At 47.3% G+C, this 24,705-nt stretch overlaps 1 protein-coding gene and 1 long non-coding RNA gene across 4 annotated transcripts in view; both read right to left on the bottom strand.

Annotated features, from left to right (window-relative positions):
* The window catches only part of ATOSA (atos homolog A), a 42,395-nt gene that overhangs the window by 7,543 nt on the left and 10,147 nt on the right, over positions 1–24,705 (bottom strand). For 2 of the 3 annotated variants that reach the window (XM_065076397.1, XM_065076396.1), the window contains exons 2-7: positions 6,334–6,518; positions 5,311–5,513; positions 4,265–4,390; positions 2,160–3,999; positions 1,564–1,680; positions 643–722 (exon numbers count right to left, since the gene is read on the bottom strand). In XM_065076397.1, the coding sequence (XP_064932469.1) occupies positions 643–722; positions 1,564–1,680; positions 2,160–3,999; positions 4,265–4,390; positions 5,311–5,480 (2,333 nt within the window). In that variant the 5' untranslated portion in view covers positions 5,481–5,513; positions 6,334–6,518. Of the gene's footprint in view, positions 1–642; positions 723–1,563; positions 1,681–2,159; positions 4,000–4,264; positions 4,391–5,310; positions 5,514–6,333; positions 6,519–22,342; positions 22,479–24,705 lie in introns of those variants that run through there. The other variant, XM_065076395.1, reaches the window with a different exon arrangement.
* On the bottom strand, positions 20,038–22,331 carry LOC110366075 (uncharacterized). The gene is made up of 2 exons (XR_010475310.1): positions 21,463–22,331; positions 20,038–20,736 (listed from the first exon to the last, which is right to left on the bottom strand). It is a non-coding gene; the product is annotated as an uncharacterized LOC110366075 (long non-coding RNA).

Here is a 24,705-nt window from a genome sequence, read left to right as displayed (position 1 = left end):
AAAAGACAGAATAAATACAAAGGATAATCACATTTGCTTTTGTCTTCTGGGTATATACAGCTCTAGAAAGAATCACTTACTTACTGTATTACAAAATGTTGTCCTAAAGAAGTAACAGTTGAACATTGCCTGTTAATACTTTAGCAAAACATTTTCTAGTTAACTGGAAAAAACACTTTCACAAGTTCCACATTACAAGGGATAAAGACAATACAACTTTAGGTTGTTCATTAACTCTGTGAGCAGGAAGCAAAGTATCAGATCAGTTATTTATTTCTAAGCAGATATTTCTGTCTCACGTCCCGAAGTTTCCAGAATCAAACCACCACACTAAAAGCTGTTTATGTTACATGTATTGATGTACAGAAGTCACGGTCGGTCCCTTTAGAAGTTAAGTTCCGCGAACAAGTTAAGGCGCCTGTCAGTAGCACTGATTTGAGGAATCAACAACGAGGATCTTTCTGTTTGACAGCCCAAGCGCCTCTTGCAGCACATCCAGCCGCGCCAGCACGGAGCCTTCCCAAATAACCGCTCCTTTGAAAGACACCAGTACCTGTCTGCTAACGTGCTTTGTGTTGCACACAGGAATGCATTCACTTTGTCTCCCCCAAAATTCGTGATGTTTTGGTAAGACAGACATACCTTCTCGCAGACAGACATTTCAGCTGCAGCAGTGACGAATCCAGATCAAAGCACCCGGACTGCGTTCTCCTTTGAGGAACCTCAACAGGGAAGGAAGATGCTAATTTAAAACCGTACCTCCAGTCAAGACAATTTTGCCAAGTACGCACAAGTTTGCCAAGAATTTTCATGACATTACAAAACTACGAAAACAGAGCAGAACGGAGTAATTCCCATCTATTCTAAAATGATTAATGACAAGACTATAAATTCTTATTAACAGGAAGTACTTAAAAAGCCTCATTCAAGAGGCTGACGTCTCTCTCGAATGGTACAGAACACAGTCATATATTGGCGAATAGACTATAACCATGTCCATCCAAGTTCCCCAAAAACGTGACAGCCTTCACAAGCACTGAAGACTAGAACATACTGATGATCTGTAATCAACACACCGTATCTCAGTAGTCCTAACTGGAACTGCCTTCTTCTTTGAACTCCCAACAACCTACCAAGCACTGTACCATGTCCCCAATGTCTGTCTCACACTTAATCATTCGGTGACGCCTCCGTAGTACAAACTGTTCACAGAAACAAAAGCTTGGGCATACTAATAACTCACACAACAACCCTGCAGTGACAAAGTGTATTAGCTTATAGTTAAAACACTAGTCTTCAAAAGGCTTTCTCTTCTGCTCTAAAATAGCACCAAAGCATTTTTTGCTCTAGAATTTCCTGATGTCACCTTCTGTTAATCTTGATAGGATCTCAACAACTACCTCTTTAATGTTTTCTTTTCCAGAATTATTGTTCAATCATTTGAGTGTTAACTCCCCCCACACTTCACCTAGTTCCGTTTGTCAAGCTTTCTACCACACACAGATACTAAAAGAGCAAAATACTTCCTTTCTCATTTAAGTTGTCGTTTTAACAATAACTTACAGGACTCGAAAGGAGAGGCAATCCAGTTCTGGGATGAAAAGCCTTGGTTGAAGTTCCATCCAAGGATCGACAATTATGTTTCCGCCATGTATTGGTGTGTTTTAGAGATGGTGCTTTCTGCCAGCAAAACAAACGCACTGAAGATATCAATGGGATAGTTCAATGGCCTGCCCTGGTAATACTGCGCTTGCTGGAGCAGACAACTTGTGAACCACGTGGATCTGCACCACGCTGGCATATTGTGAAATGATGCGTATAAACTCCCCTTCCCTCAGCCTACCAGCACAACAACTGCTCAAAGATCTCAGACCGTATTCAGACACTGGTGTATCTACAAACAGACAGGATGCCTACGTGCTGTAGAAACAGTGTCCATGCAATTGCCACGAGCGAAACAAGGCAACGTTCTTCTCAACATTAAATTCAAATGAAGAAGGTACGGCCAAGTGTTGCTTCAGACCAAAACAACAATAGTAACGTGCTGTTTCCTACAAAGCCAGACTTAACCCCTCTTCAGATGGGTCCTTACCGGGCACAGGGTACGAGCTACCGGACTAAGAGCAGCTACCGCAATGAGTGTCTTCCCCCGTATTTACCTGCACGTCCGGGTTCCTCAGCCGCTCGCACTTCACTCCATCTTCTGCAGGTTTCTTCTGACAAGTGCTTTGGAAATCGAGGCCTATTGGGTCTTCATTCTCATCATGTGCAGCTTTTGTTTTATCTTGCTTGGCTTTGTTTTTGTAACTGTCATGGTCTTTATTTAAATAGTTTTCAATACTAATGAGCTGAGTGTTTTGCTCATAAATATTTGGGGTTTTTGAGTCTTTAGATAAACACTTGAGCTCATGTTTGTGCAAAGAGTCAGATACCTGCATAACTGTTGCTTTTTTTGTACCTTCAAGTATTTTGCATTTATCCATCTGTAAATTGTTAAAACTGTCCGTGCCATTATTCCCGTTCACGATTACTCTTTCTTTAAGTTTATTTGTGCAAATCTGTTCATCAACGCTGCCGAAATTTGAACACTGTTTAATTCTATTGGTTACCTGGTCCTTCTGTGCGTAACCAGGATGTATCGTTTCCAATTTATCTGGCAGTTCGGATTTATTTTCTTTACTACAGGATGACGACGTGTGAGCGTTGGTGAATGCTTTCTTTGCGCTCTGATGAAATGCATGTCGGACAGCCTCACTGGGTTTTGCTAAAACCAGTCTTCTTCTTGCCTGGAGTTTCAAAGCAGCCTTCGACTCTCCGTCACACCTGGAGGGACTGACAGGGGTGTCAGGTGTCTTCGTCCTTGATTTACTGCTTTCTTCTACCACAGAAAAATCACATTTAGCCAAAGAAACAGAAGACAGTTCCTTGTTTTTCTTCAGCAAATTTTCATCCTCATATGTACTTCGGAAAATTTTTGAAGCAACTGGGCTCGTCTCCTGCACTTTGAATGGATGTCCCGTAACATGGGACGTAGCTGGATCACAATGAATCAAGTGCTGGGCAATCCTCGCTATCACCTCCTGCCGCTCCTGGAGCAGCGAATCGATCAGGGGGTTGCTCTCCCCCGTGGGCTGATGGCCACAGTGGCTCGCTGGAGCTCGGCCTTCGAGCAGCGGGACCTCTGGAATTGCTCTGGTTTTGCCTTCACCACCATCTTCTTGTATTGCATTGTTTGAGTTGGCAATAGGAATAGAGGAGGTTTCCTTGCCTTTCCTTGGCAAGCTTTTGTCTTCGTAGGTACTCCGAAAACCTTTGGGTGCAGCTGAGCTGTTCTCGTGCATGCTGAACGGACGCCCGGCGACGACTGGGGACGTGGCTGGATCGCAGTGAATCAAGTGCTGAGCAATCCTTGCGATGACTTCTTGTCGCTCCTGAAGCAAAGAGCCTATCAAAGGATTGGTTTCTCCCGTAGGCTGATGAGAGCAATGACCGTTCGAAACACGGGAATCGACTAGAGAAAAGGATTTAAAAGTCCTGGCGGGTCTTTCATGAGATTGTGTCTTACTGTCTGCAGTAGCATTATAGCACTGAACTTTAGACTGCGAGGCTCCGAAGTCAGATCCAAGAGCGGCTGACGGGTAAAGTTTTACATTTCTGATAGACGTAGTAAACTCCGGTGTCTTTTTTCCATTAAGCAGGCCCTCAGGTGTCCCTGGCCACGTCTGTTTCCCCCAGAAGCGCTGCGGACTGGAGCTGCTGCACTGCTGAGCTGCACCGGAGTCGCTGTGCTGATGTAACTTACGGTCTTGCACCCGCTTTTCATAAAAGCCGAGGTTGGTGTGAATACTGCAGGTCAGAACCGGGTAGTTCGATTGTCTGGGCAAGGACTGAACGCTGACTCTCAAGGCCACGTTGTGCGAAACGTTGGGAACAGGAAAGACATGCTCGGTTGGCGTCTGGGAGAACGTCCATTGCAAGCCCACGTCTGCAGCGCTCACCCTGCAACAACACAGAAGGGCATTTACAGAAATACCTAAATGAAGAGGCTTTAATTATCTACTTCATAAATGAATGTCTAAGAAAAAGCACTACAGAAACCAGAAACTGCTGTACTTTGCAAAATATATGAATGCTGCCCAACCGCCAAAGTACTGGGCGACAACGTGGCACCTTCTGGAAGCAGCAAACGGGAGGGAAGAACGGGTTTCAGACAAGTTGCAACAACCTGCAAACAGCAAACGAGTTTTTTGCCCGCCAGACGTACCTATACAGAATGTTTCGGGGAACAGCACCATGTGAAACGCTCAGCCACGCGCTCAGCTGAGAGAAGAAAACAAAAGAGCGAACAGCCAGTAAAAGGGTCTTCTCTTCAATAAATCGATCTCCGCTCCTGAAGTACATTGAGAGAAACACAAGGATGCTGGTAAGAATACACACAGAGAACTACCCGAACTACAACTAGGACGGTTGCAGATCTTTGTTCTGAAAACAAAACACAGCTGAGTCAAGCAGAACAATGAAACTCCTCAAACATTCTGAAGAATACAGAGCCTGATTTGTTCTTATCTACATAATGATTTATACAATTTAACATAAACAATGCATAAAAATGACCATTTCCAGTTAGGAGCACTTCATACTCTGCATTGCACAACATTCACTGTAGAAAACACGAGTACAGGAAGACTAAGACTCAAAGATGCTTCGATTTCACTGGCAAACAGTGGCTTTCCTAGATCAGTCTGCAGGGCAAAGGGCCAGTTCAAAACCACTAACCCATTACTTTAAGGACTTGTTTCAGCTGGGATAGAGTTAATTTTCTTCCTGGCAGCTGATACAGTGCCGTGTTTTGCATTGAATATGAGGAGAATGTCGATAATGCACAAGAACAGGGGAGGGGGCAGAGCCAGGACAGCTGACCCAAGTGGCCAAGGGGCTGTTCCACACCAAACAACACCCCGCTCAGCGGGTGTTTTGTGGAAAAGGGGAGTGGGGGACACTCGGGGTGATGGTGCTTGACCTCCCAAGCAACCACTACATGTGACGGAGCCCGGCTGTCCTGGAGGTGGCCGAACACCTGCCCATGGCAAGGGTGAACCCTTGTTCTGCTTTGCTCCTGTGCACGGGTTTTGCTTCAGCTATTAAACTGTCTTTACCTCAACCCACCAGTTTTCCCACTTTCACTCTTCCGATTCTTTCCCCCACCCCACCGGGGCAGTGAGCGAGCGGCTGCGTGGGGCTGAGCTGCTGGCCAGGGTTAAACCACCACAATGTGACCAGATCCTCAGCTAACCCTAATATCCAACTTACTGCCGAGGAACTGGCTCCAAAATCCACCTTTCTAACAGCAATGCATCTTGTTTGATTGCAGGATCATTTAAATCATTCCCCTCGGTGGTGGGCCCTTCATCACTATAGCAACAGTCTGGCAGTAGCATCACTTCGACCATGATTGGAATATTGTTCTTCCACAGCAGCATAACCTCAGATCGGGTTCTCCTGGCTTGGCGACACTGAGGGAAGGAAAAAATGTCAACATATGCAAATCATAAAACACTAGCCAGATTTAAACCTGCTTTTAAAACTTGTTCCAAAGTACCAGAAAAGGGTAGGGGTCCAATTCTGTTAATTAGGTATCACCAAATCAGAGATAAGTTTCCAGAGCTACTAAATGAAAAATCATTAACAGATCATTTATGGTTGCCATTTGAGCAACTTCTGTAGAAAAAGAAAGAGCTCATAGAAATACATTTCCCCAAGCACTATACTTGGCTACCTTGAGCTTCTCTCCACAAGTCATCCTCTTGGCTAGACACACTCAAGCAGTATCTTTATCAGTTCTGTGCCTTGGAGCAGGTTAACTTCTGCATGAATAACTTAAATTCACACAGTACTTAGACACTTTGACTTGAGAGATGGGATGCTCCAACCTTGCTCCAAAACAGACTAAGCCAGATTGGATGTGCTCATGTGTTTTAGATCACTAACTTTCCTTGAAAACCTGGAAAAGCAAAAAGTTAGGCAAGTCAGCCTGTATTTTCTCGAAACAGACCAAAACTGCTAAGTATAGCACTTGTCATCTGCATAATAAAAGACTCAAATAGGTACTGCATGCAGGTAGTCATGCAGAGTTTCACGTTCAAGGATAAAAGGCTTAATGATCTCTCATTTTAAGGACAGATCTATTATTAGCACAATACTGAATTACATACTCGTTTAAACACGGGGCTGACAGAAAGCAGTCGCTATTCGTGCTTAACCGTGAACATACTGTGGTGTTCTCTGCTGACTTTAATCACGCCGCGCATTTCAAGTGAAAAGGTGCCGCGGTACCTGGGCCAGTTCGTCGCTGCACTCATGCTTGGCTGCTGGCGGCTGAGCCGACTGCGCCGGCGGGCAGTGCAAGCCCTCGGTGCGGCCCTTGACGGAGCGCTCGGGCGTCCGGCCCTCGGTGATCAGCAAAGCCAGGGAGACCAGGAACTCCTCCGCTTCATACTCAAAGTATTCATCCAAGGTATCTGCCATTTCAGAGAGAGAAAAGATATTGACACCTTCTGCGAACCGAGCTTTCAGCTGTTGGCTGACCCTGCAGTTTGTTTCGATTTACACTATGGGAAATGGATCTTTGTATCAGGCTGGCTGCACTCCCCATAGGCCCAACCACCAGAAAACGTCTTTCTTATCTCAATGTTGTCACTACAAGCAGACGAGATGAGGAATACTCTGCAGAAATCTTCCCATAGCGACTGGTCAATGCACCAGATCTCAGCGGTGCTGAGGAACAGCAGCTGTGTGGTGAACCACAGCTGGCTCACAGCTGCTCCAGGAAAACACTTCCCGGGCTCTGGGGGGAGAAGTCTGATGGCACGATGACTTGGCACCGTAGAAAGAGAAGCCGCAATACGTCATAAAATACATTAAAAATTGAATAAGAAAAAACAGAAAGATTTACTTCTATTAGAAAAAGTGGGACACAATGTTCTTCACTGCGAGTCTTTCCTGCTGAGAGAGCAAGGCTTATCTGAGAGGTCCATTTTTAGTCACCATTAGCACACAGGAAAGGTTCCCGAGGAGCATGAGGAGCACTCATTGCTTTGTACCACGGTCAGTCCAAACTTGTGCAGAGAATTAAAACTCAAGAGGTGTGCAGAGCCGAAGCAGCAGGCGCACAGCTCCCCAGGACGGCCCCGCGCGCTCAGTACAGCGCCCTCCTCCTCCTCCTCACCGCCAGGATGCCGCACACTCAGATGCGACGTCACGTCGTTCCCCTCTCTGCTTGGAACAATTACCAGAACGACTGACTGAAGGAGCTACAGAAAAAAAATCTCCTATCTGAGAAAGCTAAAATACACTCACTTCAAAGGCTATTTTAAGAGCACCAAAGAAAAGCAGGTGGAGGCAAAGTTGTCAGCAGTTCTTTACCTTTATGTTCTAGGGGAACAAAGGCATATGACAACTTCACAGTTTTAGCTGAAATGTCCCACGTCATCCACCAAAACAAAACTGCCACAGGGACAGCAGAATTTCTATTCATGGTTTGGTTATCATATATAAAATACCTTTCCACTTGGGGGAAAAAAATAGTAATTCAGAAGTCTGTTTTGTCTTCATTCCTTCATCCCCTAACAGCAGAGCATCTGGCAAACGTGGCAAGACAGACTTGAGATCCATACAAGACGGGATGCTCGAAACAAAAGCTCCAATTGAATGTGCAATTACCTGCCTATGCAAGTTGTGCAGTGTGTAAAACCAGCTTTTGCATGCACGTCTGCCCAGCCCAGGCTCGCATCAGCGACCCCAGGGCCTGCAGCCTCTCTGGAAGAGCCTGCGCGAGGTGAGGAAGAGGAGGCGGGGGCAGGGACCCCGGCCGCAGCAGCAGGGGCGCCAGGACGAGAGCCCGGGACAGAGGGGTTCCCCGGGAGCCCCGTGCGGCACAGACCCGTACATTAAACACCCAGCACCAGTTCAAACTGCCAGTCATCTGACAGGTGGCAGAAAATGACTAATAAAGGCTGCCTGAAAGATTAAAGGAATGGTAAATAACAGAGAGTACAAGACACTTAGGCAGTGATATGAGTCACCTGCAAAACTGGGCACCTGCCTATTTTTCCCCTAGCTGAAGCTCTGGTGAACAATTGGCAAGTCATATTAGGGACAGGGAAATGGGGTTTGGAAAGACCCTGAAAAGGATGTGGGTATCACAGCTGACCAGAATTAATGGCAGCATTATCTGGCTGCTACGACAAGCAGCACGCTCACCTTCGTACGGCCAGGGCCACGGGAACGTTGGAAGTCAAAGCAGCAAGGGCCGTACTGGAGCATTCGGCAGGAGTGATATCAATTTAAACAGAATTACCACACGCTCAGCAGGCTGAACAGATGTGTCAGGAATTCTGCACAGCTAAAATATGTAAAAAACCCTATGGTTTTAAAGAAAAGAGTGTGTGAGCTTGCTCAAATGTGCCCGCACTCACGCAGACCCAACCTGTGCCCAGCGCCTCCCTACGCCAACACAACCACGCACAGTAACACCTGAACATTTCACACTAGCAATTTTTAAATGGCGAGTAACATAAAAACAGACATGCCCTTTCATTAACTGCTTACCATGTGAAGCAGCAGACCTTCTATTATTTGGCTCTCTTTTTTAGAAAGAAGCCTTATTTGGTCAACAGCTTCTGGACTTGACACAAATCAATGATAAATCCCATGGCCTGAATGCTTCTGCTGACGTAGATTCAGGTAAAAAGCTCGCCCCGTTTTGCATTAAAACAAAAAGATCCGACACCAAAGTTGGTGTTGCGTATTCAAACCGCTCAGTGTCTTCATGCGTTTGTATCACAAACTGGCACAGGCCATGGACAGTTTCAGCATGGCCGAGCGCAAGATCCACTGAGTCTGGTAAATGAGCAAGATCTACTGACCAAAGCAAGGCCAACCAGTCTGAAATAATCAGTACTCAAGATTCAGAATAGATACATGATATTATTTTATCTAAACGGGCAAAACTTACTTTTAAGTTCAATTTGCAAACACTGCCTCTGTTACTGTATGACAACTATTAAATCAGACACAGGTTTCTTGCCCAAGGATGAAAGAGGAGACCCAACCAGCTATACAGACATATTTGTATGGGCTGCAGTTACAACAACACCGTGTTGTTTCAAAACAAAAACTGTATCTCACTAAAGCATGATAAACAGCAAGTATTGAACTAGGAAACGCTACTGTTTTCATAGCATTATTATTATTATATCAGCAATGTAACCAACCAGATATTTGATGGAGCAACGGACCTTGAGAATTATGTTTTCCTACAAGGTTCATGTGGCATACTGAATTTGTTTAGCTCCATTTCTATATCATTTAGCAGCTTCTGAGAGTTTTCATAAAGGAAAAATCCCTATAAACAAAGGCTGGTGATTGTTCCTGTAGAACTGACACAGACAATACGGGCTGATGTAATCGAGAACAAGGGTGTAAAGACACTTAGAGAAACAGCAAACTCAGTGTTTAGTTCAAAAGTCTTACTACGTGTGTCCTGTAAGTGCTTGTGTGTACGAATCAGCCCAGTTTCAGACACACATGTTGTGCATAGAATAACCTCAATCCTATAATCTGACTATAGAAATATGATTATTATCCCGCTTCATCTCTAGCAACGGAAGGTGTAAGTACGTAGCACACAATATGCATCCCAGCAGTGCCGAGGCTTTATTCTCCTGAAAACAGCAAAAAATCCAGTTGGTTGACACAGGTACATAGGAATTAAAGTGACACGGCACTACAGCCCTTTAATCACCACATGGAAACTACAGTTCACTGACGAGAGAGCAGCAATGTCAGGCTGCTCTAGAGGCAAAACAGAAATTCAGACTGAAGCTGCTGCACATGAACCGAAACACACGATACCGGGGAGCTGGAATCCGGAGACAGATCCTTTTGTTGTCTCCATTTTCTCCTACACATACCAACCTCAACAAAGAGCCATTCTCTACATCTTCTGGACAAACAGAAAACCCCATTTAACCACAGATGTCATAAAGAGCCTTGCAAGCCTTGTCCTCCCCGTGCACACCACACACATGCACGGTCACTGGAGCGCTAGAGTAAAAAGAACTCAACCCCCTCCCAAATGTTCAACTGGCTCACAGCCCAAAACATCTACGGACGTTGGGCACACGGCACTAGTGAGTCACGAACCCGCTGTAACCCGGGACTCTCCCAAAACTTCAGTCATCCAGTCGTGCCCGGCTGATTCTTTTCCCTGTCAGGTCACAATTGTGTGGACCAACTCCCTTCCCTTTCCTATCTCGGCACTTTCTGCATTAGTTACAGAAAATGTTTTCCTGAAATACAAGTATTAGAAGAGCATTTAACCTATGTTCTGGGCTCAGCCAGGAAGCAGACGATATCATGTAACCCGCTGTGCTCGCGGGGCCACCACAAGACGCACCGCGAGGCGCTGCCATCCCTTAGCTCACATCTGACTGTCCCAGCGCCTTTCACACCGCACTGGGCACCACACGTATCCACCAAGCTCGTCCTCCTCGGGAGGAGAGCTCCTCGTGTCAAAGAAAGACAAACCGGTTCAACTCCAAGTATCCACTAGTCCTGATCTCCACTGATTTATTTGGAGGGTTCCTTTCTTAGAGAGTCCAAGAACCAAATAACTGTCTTTAAACATGCTCTATAACAGTCCAGACCTCCCCTGGAAAACCTTGAGACACCCACAATGGAATCTGAAGGCCATTAATTTGAAGCAATCAGATTTCTATTTCACTTCTTAGAAAGTTGGAACGCAGTAAGCAAATCCACCCCTGCCCGCCGCTCCTTCACAGGCGGCCGTGTCTCTGAAAGACTAGAAATATTGCTTAAGTGCTTGGATCTTACACTTTGTACTTGCAGCGCAGCCCGTCCATAAGGAGCCGCTTCAGCCCTGTGGCAGGAGAGTCGGGTACACTGGAGAAAAAGCACCTGCACGGTTGGTTTTCAGACCCATCGCCCCCTCAAAGGCATCACTCTGCACTTAGAAATGACGGCGAAAGCTCCCTGGCCCTTCCCCAAACAGTCAACTCCCAACAGGTCCTACTGTCTCGCTTTTCCATGAAGCAGGCTGAAGGTAGTTACATATTTTAAGAGTAAGGCAGGGATTCAAGCAACTACTGCAAAGGAAATGGAACACAATGTAAACATTTGACTAACAGCTTCTCCTCTGGAGCTCGAAACACCTATGGATGCCTCAGTGAACTAATTCCGCCTTGTGCTTCACTTCAAAGCAAGTTGCCCTTGAAACCCCCGAATTCATGCTTCTCCGAATGAGCCATCGTGGTGTGTCTGCACATTACAAACCTGTAATAATATCTGAAGTCACGCGCTTCAAAAGCCTTGCAATATTAAGAGTTTCAGTATAATTTAAGCTCTCAGGAGTTAACATCATGAGCTAGTGTACTTGCTTTATTTTAAGAAACAAGCTATTAGTTGTCTTGAATTCAAGCAAACGCAATGAACTGGTTGGTTGCCGTATCTTAGGAATACTTCTCTACAGCTTGCTTCCTTCCACATTGACTCTTGTCTTGGACTGTCAGGGCTCGAGATCCTTGGGGACAGCAGCACAGTACGGCATCTAACTCTTGTTGTTCCCGCACTTCTTCAGGGCATCACCCTGACCCGCCCCCTGATTGCCCAAGGCAGCACAGGAACTTTACATCAGGACTGATGCATTCCTGCTATTCAAAGAAAACAGAGTATAAGCTATAAAAAAATGCTGGATCTACTTAGTTCTGTGTAGGAGAATAGGAATAAATTAATTTGCTTTTGTGCTGTTTTTCTAGTTGTAAATGCTAGTTTATAATTAGAAAAGCAAAACAAAGCACAACACCTTGTAAGTAAGGGGAGATTTCAAACCAGCTCCACGGAGGCTGATAAGTTACTCGGGAGCTCCAAGGCAATGAAAACCAACGTGTCCCAGCCAGCGCCAGGAACCCCGGTGCGTGGGAGTCGCAGCTCTACCGCCCGTGAAGCGACCAAAGAGACCCGTCTGAAAACCAAGCTGACAAAAACAGACAGTTTGCATTTTACTAAACCTTATTTAGGTTCAAACAGCTTAATGAGTAGAGAAAAAAAATCCAGAAAACTTCATGTGAAGCCTAAATTTCCTGCAGTAACCTCAGCAACTGCTCTTTGAGAGTGTAAAACGCAGACTGCTCAACCGACCTGGGTGTTCCCATTTGCTTCCTGCCTTCTGGCCGACGTCCTATTTCACCATCACCGACCGTACTGCTCTCTGAGTCACTTCTCTTCCAACTGCAGCTTTCTATTTTTACCTCAGCAACAACGGTTTAACCTGCTCGGTTTGATTTTTCAGCATTAAACCAAATTCTAGATCCAACATTCACATTTGGATCAGGGAGGCCGGTTTTATTCTGTTAACTGGACAAAGAAAGGGAATATTTAAGAACAAACGATGTGAGCTTTTACATTTTTCCCTTAACTAGCTGATGCTCTGCCTAAATAGATTACGTTAGACCAAACTGCACGACTCTGCTAACCTACCTGAGCAAAAAGAACCTTAAAAAATAGCGACAGGATTTCTAATTCTGCAATAAAAACTATTTTTTCAGGTATTTGTGTTAGTTCATAAAGAAAACGATCAGGAGAAAACGTGTCTTTTAGAATAAGCATGTGGCACTAAGTACAGGCACTCCGCTGTAATTAGAAGGGAATAAAGGGTTTATATCTAGCCTTCATTCTCACCATCAATTCTGTAATTTACCGCCCTTGTAAATACGCTGATATAAGTGTTGCAGAGTTATATTGACAATAAAGTATTGAAATGGTCCTGTTTCCAACCCCGCCCCGTTGGGAGGACGCAAGGGCAAGGAGAGCAGACCCAGGCCAGCTCCCCGGCCAGCGCCAGCTCTGCGTGGAACCGCGTCCAACACGCTTGCCTGGGGGCTGAAGGAGCCGCGCGTCACCCTGGAACAGAAAACAGAGGCACTTCAGCTTACGGAATGTGTGAAAATCTATTCCTGAGGTGTTTTCTAGAAAAAACAATTAGATATCCAACCACAGATTTTCCAATGCAAGATTTCTAGATGTACATCCCATCTTTTTCCACACTCCCTTCACTGGTGCCGGTGACTGTTTGATCCTCCACCAAGGCCTCCCCAGCCAAGAGCCGTGCTGAGACGGAGCTGCCGATGACCATCGTCACTATCTTCCTCACTAATTCCAGACCCACACAGCTGGAAACAGGGGCTGAAGGCTTTCATCCACTAACTGTGCTGTATGCCAGCTGTAACACCACGCCACAGTGGCTCCATTGCTGTTCTCCCTTCTCAAAGGGAGCCCAACATAAATCAACAATGCAAAAGCACGAGTACTTGGCTAAGCCCGGTATCTTTCTGAACGCGCATCGTCCATGACACTGCAGCCAGGGACTGCTGGAGCTCCAGCTCCATCTGGAAGCGGAGACATCCCTCCCTCCCATTAAACAGGTTGACAGCAGCTCTGCATTAAATTCCAGCTGCAATAGCATTTTATCATACATAAATAAAAATGCACGCCAGAAATGCTGAGGCCTTGAACACAAGACAACTCAGGACGACAGACAAAAGCTTCCTCTTTAATTTGTTTAACAATCCAGCTTGACAGAGATTCAACTATTCACAGACTTCTGCAATATTTTATACAGAGACTGGTTTAAAGGCAGAAAGCAACAATATTTATAATAAATCCCTCGGAGATGTCACTGGAAAACAACACTGGACTGTTCAACGATCCTGCAGTAGGCATTTCAGCGCTCACGGGAGCTGGCGGAGAGCCCTCTGCCCCAAACGCCGCAGGGCTGGGCCCTGTGCTGCTCCACTGCCCCTCAGCTGATGCCTCCACAACATACACAAGCACGGTTGGGAACAGCATTCATAGTCATATAGGGCTACACTTGCCAAAAAACAGGCGTTTTCACCAACACTAGAAAATTAATCTTTCGGGTATTTCATTATTTTCCTCATCACCTTAAATATTTATTATGACAACATATTTTCAAGTGTTCCTGTCCTTATTTTCCAGTTAATAGCGATAAGGTAACGCTTCTTTTATGAGGAGGGATGCAAAGCAGCCTTCAGTTCTCAGAAAGGCTTTGAGTGAGTGATGTGAAGAGCGCCCGCCTGGGCGGTCCTCACCCGGCCCAAACCGCTGCTCCTCTTCCCCAAGAGAAAGAACACCCACATCCCGTGCCATTTGCTTCAGACCCCTTGAAAACAAGCCAGAGTGGATTTGAAAAATGCCACTGGCTCGTTTTTGGGTGGAATCAGCCGCCAGAGGCAGAGAAACCCCCGGAACGAAAGCTCCTCGTTGACCTATGGATGGCACACGATGGGAACCCTTCACTGGGCGCTCAGCCTGCAACACAACGCTGCTGTCGAAGCAAGGGAGGTTCTGTGAGTACTACAGCTCTTGGCCGTCCGCGCCATGTGAAAACCAGCGTTACAAACCAGGTGAGGCTGCGAAAGGAGCTACCAGCAACACAGCAGCACAGCAAGGAGCCCGCGCCCGCTCCAACAACAGCCCTCCCCGGGGGGCGCACCGCTCCAGTTCAGGCGTTCTGCTGTAGAGGAAACCATAAAAACCGCACCGTTATGAACCAAACCCCCTGGGGATGCCAGCCTGCCGATACCCATTGCAGTTCATTAGACAGGTGAAAGTTAATGTGCTTCATTTTTAAATTCTAGAGAAGACGACAGTCTGTGCAGTTTTGCACGAGGCTGGAAAGACCTCATGGGCCAGGAATTAAGAGTCTGCAACCGCCTGGGAAGTAATGAATTCTAGTTCAGTCCAAACCATCAGAACAGTCATTTGACATGTCTAGACCTATTTCATCTGTGCGAGTAACTAAGAGCTTGATGGATGCTGGTTTTGTTCGTCTTTGTTTTTAGGCGATTTGAAGAATCGCCAGGATCTGGCTGAGTGACATTTATCTTGTTACAGTTCAGATTTTTAAAAACCAATCAAACTAATGAAACTCCAGAGCACTCAGACCTTGTTAGGTTTTCCCTCCACACACACACACACCTTGGAAAGCACCTTCTTAAAAACAGGGCCCACTTGAACACTGAAATTTCAAATGACATACTTGTTTGCTTAGAAATGTGTCTGCTTTCCCTCTGCACTGCACTGAGCCGTCCTGCCAGGCTTGCGGTGCAGCTTCGACGGCCACCAGAACACCAGCGCCGGGCACCTCGTACAACAACACGAGCTTATGGCAATCCTAGATGCCTGACACTCGTCCCAATGCCAAAACGAACACTACTAGAGCAAGAATAACAGCGGTGGATTCATAACGTATCTGCTCTAAACAAAGCGATCTCGCCATGGCTGCGTGGCGCCGGCACGAGCCGCTCCAGGCCGGCGGCTGCACGTGCTGTGTAACACCCCACTGCCTATTCTTAGAACAGGCTTTCCAGAGAACCAAGGGACAGGGCTCGTCCCTCCGCGGCCACCCCAAAGCAACCGCCCCGGCAGCCGCGGCAACTGCTCCTCGAGATACACCAGCAGCTCAGAGGACAGCGGAGGATCCAGCCTGCCTGGTGACCTGTGAGTCCAGAGACAGAGCAATCAATTATCAGGAAAAACAAACCACTAAAAATAGTGTGCGTGAGCAGTGTACCAGGAGCAGTTTACAGCCAAAGCTCAGGGGCCGGCACAGCCTCTGCTGCCGGCTGTGCAGAAACAACCGGCACCAGCAAAGGCCGCTACACTAACAAACCCAGCCTCAGCTCCTCCCTGGTCACCTCCAAATACACCAAACATACATCTAATCAAAAGTACACCGCAGGGAAAAGGATCTGAGACCAGCAGAAAAGACATTCATGTCCAAAGTAAACATTCAATGCAACTTAAGTCAGAAGATGCCAAAATCACTTTCTTTTAGGGAAAATCGCTCCAAGCTGCCTTCAGCTCAGACATGCCAAAAAGTCACAAACATCAGCTACCAGCACAGGTCAGGAACAGTAAGGATTCGCCCACTTGTCGACTTTAACGGGTTCAACAGATTATTGTGAATGCTCAAGCTGAGCATCAAAACACAAAGGAAAATAAAAGTGCCTGACAGGCACTTGTTTTGTCAGCCCTCTCAGTTCCCAAAAGATTACACAGAGATTTTCTGTTAGAAATCAGTAAGAAAACATGTCTCATTACCATCAAGTGACAACAATGCATAATTTTGTTGGAGGAAGGGGATTTTTTTTTTAAGAGAACAAAAACTTGAGTGTAGAAGACTATAGCCAAAGATATTTTAGGTTTACATTTAGCAATACATGACTGCATTGGCTATGCCTATAAACAGCTGGGTTGTGCAACACTTATCTCCAGGAACCAATAATAAACACATCCGAGAGATTTTTAGCACAGAACATTTTATTCTTACCATCTGAATTAGTGGCTGATCTTGAAAGGACCAGAATCTGGCATGGTGATCCAGACAAAGAGCAACCTGCCCTCTCTCTTCCCAGGAAAACACACAAATGGGGTTCCCAACACCGCTGCTGCTGGGTGGGATCCCCAGGAAACAGCATTTAGAGGATTGCTTTCAGCACGAGCTGCTTTATGGTAAAACACTGTCTGAAGCCCTGAGATTCCCCTCAGGGTGAATCCTCCCCAGCCGGAGCCGTGATGATGCTGGGAACAGGTGGCGCCAGCGGGGACCCTGCGCCGGGCACAGCCCCACGGAGCCCCCTGGCACAGCCCCACGGTGCCCCAAACTGGCACAGCCCCACAGGTGACCCCGCTGGCACCGCCCCACTGTGCCCAAACTGGCACAGCCCCACGGAGCCCCAAACTGGCACAGCCCCACTGTGCCCAAACTGGCACAGCCCCACAGTGCCCCAAACTGGCACAGCCCCATTCACCTGCTCAGGCACGTGCCAGCAGTGCCCACAGGATTCCTCATGGAACTCATCACTGAAAATGATCGTGACAATGACACAGACTGTCTCAGGAGCATCCAGTCTCGTGGGAAGGCATGTCTGGTGAGGAAGGCATGTCTGGTCAGTGTCTGACAGGAAATCATATCTTCCTGTTGTCTTTTCTGCCTCTCAAAACATCACCTTTCATAACAAGCAAATAACTTTAAAAAAACAAACAAAACCTTCAAGATCTTCATGGCTTACCACCATTCCTGTTGTCTTCCACTCACTATTGCAGTAAATGTCCAATTAGCCTCTGATTACTTTAACCACCTGTACTTCCTCCCCGTGTCGTCCTACGGTTGGGAAGAAGGCACTTGACGCAAAGGACTCTGCTCCCCAGCTCCTCCGCGCTGTGACAAGGGCTCGCCAGCCTGTACCGCAGCAGCTGTCCTGGGGGCTCGGCAGGGCCCCGCTCCCTACGGCCCGCCGCTGGGAGTCAGCGCTTCTGCGTTCGACACTTGCACAAGGGCCGAGGCGAGGATGGTCTTTTGTTCCATGCCTGCATAATACCCAGCAAAACCTGATACCTGAAGGCGCCCGCCTCTTAATTGGTATTGCAGATAACAAATAATAATCTTCAGCTAAGAACTCTAGGAATTTGCTTCCCTTCTCTTTAAAAGCAATATAACGACTGAGTTATACGCCTGGCGGCTGAAGAATTCCTTGATCCACCTAGACAATCAAACCCAGCAATATGATACACTCTGCAAATACAGTTTGTAGCTTTGTACACACCTACCGAAAGGACATTCTGCAAAGCCACTGTTGTATCACAAGACCCACAGGCATAGATGCACGTCATAAAACCAGCAAGAGATGAAGAAACTGCATGTTCTTGACAGCGTTGATAAAACATTTACAGCGGGTTGTCCGTGCCTTGAGAGTGAGGTGCAATAAGCAGAGGTCCTGTTCACGGCTTTGCCAGGGGAACGGACTAAAACCTGCCTCAGCACCAGCGCCCTCCAGTAGTTTTGGTGTCTACACCAACACTCCTTCAGGTGTCCTGCCCTAGAAGAGGTAATGAACCTCCTATTTTGAATTTAACTGCAGTAGGTACAGGTACTGCAGAGTAACTTTGCTATAAAAATAGAAAAGGTAGCACTTCCAGCCCCCGGCTTACAGCAGCCAACGCAAGCACCGCAGCAAAAGAGCACAGACTAAGCAGGGCTGATAGATCTGCTCTGATTATAAACTCTTATTTAAACTAACGCTTTAGCTGCCAGACATCTTAAAGTATGCAATCCTTCAGACATCTTTCGGAAAGATCTTATAGGAACTAAACCACTCAAGGCCTCTAGGAATTCATATCCACATTCTCTTAGTTTACTTTCTTCCTCCTCCAGCTGGTCCGCTTTGCCTTATAAAATGTATTTAAAGTTGTAAAACCAACAAGTCATCTTCAGTTCCATAAACTTTGCTAAAACTGCAGAGAAAAAGGGTCAGTTGCCATGGCAGCAGCGAGGAGGCTCTGGGTCAGGATGCAGAGAACTTCTCTTGTTCTGTCTGATCATTTGCATCAGAAGTTCAGCCATCTGTTATTAACTATTTAACAACAGTCTTGCTTGTTAGCGCTGGTGCTCAGTTTGCAGAATCTAACTCCCCACCTTCGCCCCTGTTGTAAAGCTCCTGATCAACGTGGAAATTCATCTGAGGGCTCAGTTATCTTTCAGGCAGGATGACCACCGTAACTCAAACTTGGCCAATATTCTCCTTTCCCAAAGATAACAGACACCAGCATCTGGAAGCAGCAGCTTCATTGCTAGAGACATAGATCTGAGAAGAACTTCAGACAGCAGGTTACGTGGCTGAGCCGCAAGACAGGCTACATCCTCCACGTTACATTCCCAAGTCCCACAGCATCCCTCCATATTCTACACCCCATCTTCTCAATGCTGCAAAACAAATTTCAGTGTGACCACCATACACTCAACTATGTGTTACTAGCAAGGAAACACTGCCTTTTATCCTCTAAGGGGATCTAAAATACATTAGAATTTGAGTTATTTTACCTTATCTTGACTCCACTATCTTAACTCAAATGTCTACGACCTAAAGCAGAACACTGGATCTCCCCAAACCCAGCCCAGGAGGGCAGCCCAGCCTTGCTGCTCCTCACTGGTCAGGCTCTCAAAAGAAAGCGGGAGGCTATACAATGACAAAAGGAGCAACATGACTCTTCTACTGTTCCTAGAACCACAAAGAAAGGGAAAATCAGTACTATTAGGAGCAACTAAGAGGCCTTTAGCAGGTGCTTGTTTCAGTCATGTAAGGAACACACACTGCACCACACAGTGATGCTAAGAGCATTCTGTCCTCAGGCATAGACAGTAAAGCGCAGATTGCCCCAAGCTTACAAATGGCAGAAAAGTTTGAAAAGTATTTATGTGAGAATACGGAAAAAGAGTTGCAGAGCATCAGAAGGCTTGTTCACACATCCAAATAACAAGAGAGGCTTTTCCGGGACGGTGTTTCACACGGATGACCCGCAGGGCAGCAGCAGTTACAGGCACTGGTGATCCCTGCAGCAAGACCTGGTGCAGAGACAGCGCTGGCTAAAGTGCTTCTTCATAGCATAGGTCTCATATAATACAATGGTTTAGGGATCCACCTGATACTGTATCAAAATAAGAACCCACACAGTTCCAATACTTCTGGTTCCAATGAGAATGATGCAATTAAACAGTCTAGAAGTGTCTTTCAGCACATTCAGGAAAAGCCTCCGTGACAGATACTCAACCTCACACGTGAACGCTCGGTGAATGAGGCCCAGGGCAGCCGTCTGGCTATCAAACCACATCCAGGGGCCTGGGTCCGCTCCAGGGCGCTACAGAACACCGAGGGCACGCTCCAGCCCAGGATAAATACAGTCCCTCTGGGGAAGAACTGTGAAGCACATTTTCTACCCACACACGAGGCACCTACTCATGCCACTGAGCTGCCTTTAAAAATTGCCCAGGATAACTGAAAAAAAAACCAAGAAAATGAGAAACAAGCCAAAGAGTGCAAATGCACTGTTAGTAATAAAGCTTGTAAAGATTATTCACAAGGAGAAGAGATAGAAACAGTCAAGAATTGAAGAGTTTTATTTGAATGGATAACACGCTAAACATTAGGTATATCGTACGCAGGTTAAGTAGGAGCTGATAGGCTTATAACTTTATTCCAACATCACGTCAGTTAGAAACGACACCCACAAGCTGGGAGCCTGTGCAGCGCTGCTGCTGAACCAGAACTAGCGGGGGGCTGAAACACATGGAGAACACACAGGACTGGTGAGGAAGCGCCCTCGGGTGAAGAACGTGGATTAAGAATCCCGTTATTTCATCTGAAAAGAAAAAGACTAAACAAAAAGCCCAGAGCAAGCTATTTTCATGACATCTGACCTCTTCTACCGCAGCTTCTGTTTTCATCTTCTGAGTTCTCCAACTTCATCTCTCAAAACTTTGATGTTACAACCTGTCCACTGCCATTTAAGTGGAGGGTAATTTATCGTGCGGAACTTTGTCAGAACACGTCTGACCACCCCAAATCCTCCTCCTAGCTGGCGAGGCTCCCCCCAGCGCCAGCAGGCTTGTGTCGGATTGTTTCGGCGGGGAAGGAACAGGCGGAGCAAGGCGGGCACTGCGCTTCTCCAGCAGAAGAGCGGGCAGCTCCGAAACCCAGATCACACTGACGGTGCTGAAGCAGCATGAAGCTCCTCAGGTAACTTTCCCACCGCTATTAACCTTCACCTACCAGGCCTGCCCTTAAGCGGTTAAACAGTAACCTGCAAAAGTAAAAAAGTTACAAAAGAGACAATATACGCTTCTCATTTAAAACATTTCTGGGAGAATGGCCAAGCCCGTAAAACTGTTTTTAAACTTTATTTGGGAGGATAAATGAGGACATTGCGACTCTCACGCTGCGTGAAAGATGGCTCATTCTACAACGGACACCAGAGCCGACTACAGAATTGTGAACGCATAAAACGAAAGAACGTTTTTGATAGTTTTAGAATTGAACTGTGTCGCACAGCACAATCCGGCTATTTACAAGTTTCCACATTGTAAGTCATGTAAAGCTTTAATAGTACTCTGGTACTGAAAAGAATAAAATGTTACATTGGGTCAAAATTTAAAGGCTTAACAGAATTTCAGCCAAGAATCTAGTTTGCCTCCCTCTCTCCTCACATATGGTAATTTTCGGCATAGCAAAACGGCAGACATCAACACATCTAAAACTTAATAGATGCGATTATGAGACTTCACTTTGTCCTCTCAGAAGTTCCTTACTCCGTTATCAAGCACCGCTGCAGCGATTCAAACCCGCCATTCCCGCGCACACCACGGGGTTCACTGGCGGAACTGTGGCGCTGCAGCAGGAGTGAACACCCGGTGCCAGCAGAGCTGCGGTGCCGCTCAGAACACACACAAGCTGGAGACGCAGAACGAAAGCAACTAGCAAACTGTTAATGGAAAAGGAATACTTGGAGTTGCCCCCAAAGTTGACATACCTGCATCAGCTTATTCGCCCCAAGACAAACAACTAGTGGCGAAGGGCTGATAACGCTTGCACGCATTGTTTCCAGCAGAAATCAAAATACTGTAATCGCTTCCTCCTGCTGGTGAGGAGGAACAAAACAGAAGAGAAACTTGACCTACATAGCAAGGCACGTATAAACCCAGTCAAGCTTCAGGGTGTTTTTGGGAGGGAGGAGGTGTTTCTTCCTCCATAACAATGAAGAGTGAAGCAGTTACATATGGCTACACTAACTACAACTGTTAGCAGATTTGACATTTAACTACGTGTCTCAATTTTAAGGTTTAAAAATATCCCCATCCTGCTCCAGGCCATTTAATGCTCTTGCCCTAACAATGTAATCAATTAACAGAGTTATTTTTTAAGCTGTACCTTACTTTCCTTAAAGGGAGGTTGGAAAGGGGGGGAAGGGGAAAGACCTCATCAAACTCCAGCCGTTCATAGGCTCAGTGTACAGAACGAAAGGAAGAACTTCAGAACATATGGCGAAACTGTTTGGGTTTTGTTTGGGTTTTTTGTTTTAAAGGAACTATTTACAGACTTAGTACAACACACTTCGGCTCAAGCCGAGAGCCAAACTCTAGTACAGACCGGTTTTCGGTTACCTCTCGTAGCAAAACACCAACAGATCCTGCAGATTACTCTTACAGCTACACAGCTCCAACTCGTTCCAAGGCCGGCAATCCGAGCGGCCCGCTGCTACCGGCCCCCGAGCCTCCCCACCGCCCTGCCCGAGCCGCCGTGTTCTCGCAGCCTCCGCCGCCTCACGGAAGGACACCCCGGGCCGGAGAGCGGGCCCGCCCGGCGCAGCCAGCCCGGCCCGGGAGCGGCGGGGCCCGGTTCCCGGTACACACCTTCTCCGTGCTCCCGCAGCGAACCGCCGCCGCGCCGCCGCGGGTGGGTGCCCGCGGCACCGGCCACAAAGGAGGCAGAGTAGGGGCGCGCATAGCAACAGGGCCGGGCGCCGATTGGCCCCGCCGGGCGAGCGCCGGCCCCCGCCCGGCCTCCCCCGCCCCGCCGGGGCAGGTGAGCGGCGGGGGGCGGGGGGAAACCCGCAGCAGGAAGCGCTGCCAGCGGCACCAGAGCCCGCTGCTGCTGCGGAGAACAGCGCCGTGCCACGCGTGCCCCTGCGCGGGAACGTGCTGCCGCGGAGCTGCTGGCACGCGTGGGAGCGCGACCTCCCGCCGGCCGGGCCCCCGCGGGACACGGGGCCGAACGCCGAGCGGCACCCCGCGCACCGGCACCCCGCGCACCGGCACCCCGCGCACCGGCACCCCGCGCACCGGCACCCCGCGCACCGGCACCCCGCGCCAGTTGCCCCCGGAGCCTGCAGGAAGCCAGGAGGACCCGGGGGGGACCGGAGGAGGACCCGGCTGCACACGGGCATCTCGCTCCCCGTACCAGCAAATAACAGCTGCGAGTGTGCGCGCTGGCACCGCACATTTAGTGTCCACACCCCGCACCGGTGTGGAGAATCAGCCCCGAGCAGCAGGGTACGCGAGGTGATGAGCAGCGACCCCGGAGTGGAAAAGGCCGGCAGCACCGCGGCCGCTGCCCCTCGGAACACGCTCAGCGGCACAAGGTGTTTTTTCTGACCCGCTCCACAGTTTTCTAGTGGGCTAATTTATGATACTGTTTCCAGAGAGCAGTCTCAAAACTGCACATATTATTCTAGGTGCAGTCTGAACAACAGGTTGTCTGCATTAAACAACTTCATCCAGTCCTTAGCTATCAACGAGAACTAAAATTACATTTGCCATGTTAACATAATCAGCACACACACAAAATAATCCTGCTCCCTGCCTAACCACGTCACAAAACAAGAATAAAAGTCTTGTTCTGTAATTAGATGCCACAAAACTATGAGAAGTCCAGATCAAACCAGACTTCACGACCACACTGAAAAGCCAGTAACTCAGTCAAGAGCACGGAGAAGGTGGTACGGCACAGCAGGGCCTTCCCCGCTCACACTGCGCAGCAGCGCCAGCCAGCCCTGCTTGGGAGAACACTGCCTGTACCAGGTTTTTAAGCAGACTGGCTACCTTTAGTAGCTGGCCCATTGAAAGAGTGCAGATACAGCGCCTCACAGAAAGTTATATGCAAAACATAGCATTTCATCAGTCACTGACGTGCAAGCTTCCTGTATATTTTATCTCAGTTTGCTTTCCAAGTATTTTTCTTTCATGGAACATTTACTCCTGCAAAAACACCATAGTTTACATAGATGTCTGAAAAAACAGTTTCAAGTTTTCTTCATCGAGCAACCACCTAGCCTTGGAAAGAGAACTCGGATGATTTTCTATGAAACAGCTCTTCAATACCTATGGGCAGAACGGGAGGGCTAAGAGGAACATTTATCACCTCGGTAAACACAGTGTGTTTAAAAGTTTTGGTAACACGAGGGAGAAGCAACAACCCCGAGTCAATTCCCGTGGGCTGGCACAGACAGTGTTCAGGAGGCACCGGTTGTTCTTACAGGCCAACGGACCGTGGTTAGTGAGGAACAGCTGCCCCAGGTGACAGGCAGACCCACCACAGCGCTCCAACAGTCCCCACACCGGGCTGCTGGGGTGCAACCACCACGATCCCTTTCACACCTGATATCCTTCAAACAGGAGAAGTAGGACAGCACGTTGACGCTCCAGCTTTTAAGCTTACTGTCCTGAGCCAGCCATAGATACACAGCTGAGCTCCGTGCGTGTTTGTGGGAGAACACCCCAGGAATCGATGCACTCGGCCGAAGAAAACACTACGTTTAGAAATGATAAATTCCAAATGACATCCACCTTGCAGCATGCTTCATTTCTCAGTTTGATCTTGTATGCTTCCACAAATTCCAGTAGAGACACAACACACACGATAACAGGACATTGCTAGTGTGACTGAACGTAACACAGCAGCAGATAGATATATATACAACTTAATCCTAAAACGCATATTCCACCATAATAAAGTGGCTGCATGTGAAATACTATTAAACCCTTGCAGTTTTAATACTGCGCAAAATGACTAATAATAATCAAGATAACCAGACTGTATTTTCATGCACCTTCTGCCACAAACAGGATAACACTTATTAATTTTTTTTAAACTGAAGCCTCGATAAGAATGGATTTTATCCAACACAAGCCTGAGGAACAAGGTCCTACACGTTTCGCAAAGCAGGAAATCCCAGCCAAGCGCGGTTCATCTCAGTATCAAGTCAACTACACATCAA

This window comes from Columba livia, chromosome 11 (genome assembly GCF_036013475.1).
Source record: "Columba livia isolate bColLiv1 breed racing homer chromosome 11, bColLiv1.pat.W.v2, whole genome shotgun sequence".
Taxonomy (NCBI): domain Eukaryota; kingdom Metazoa; phylum Chordata; class Aves; order Columbiformes; family Columbidae; genus Columba; species Columba livia.
This window is presented reverse-complemented; position numbering and strand designations above follow the sequence as displayed.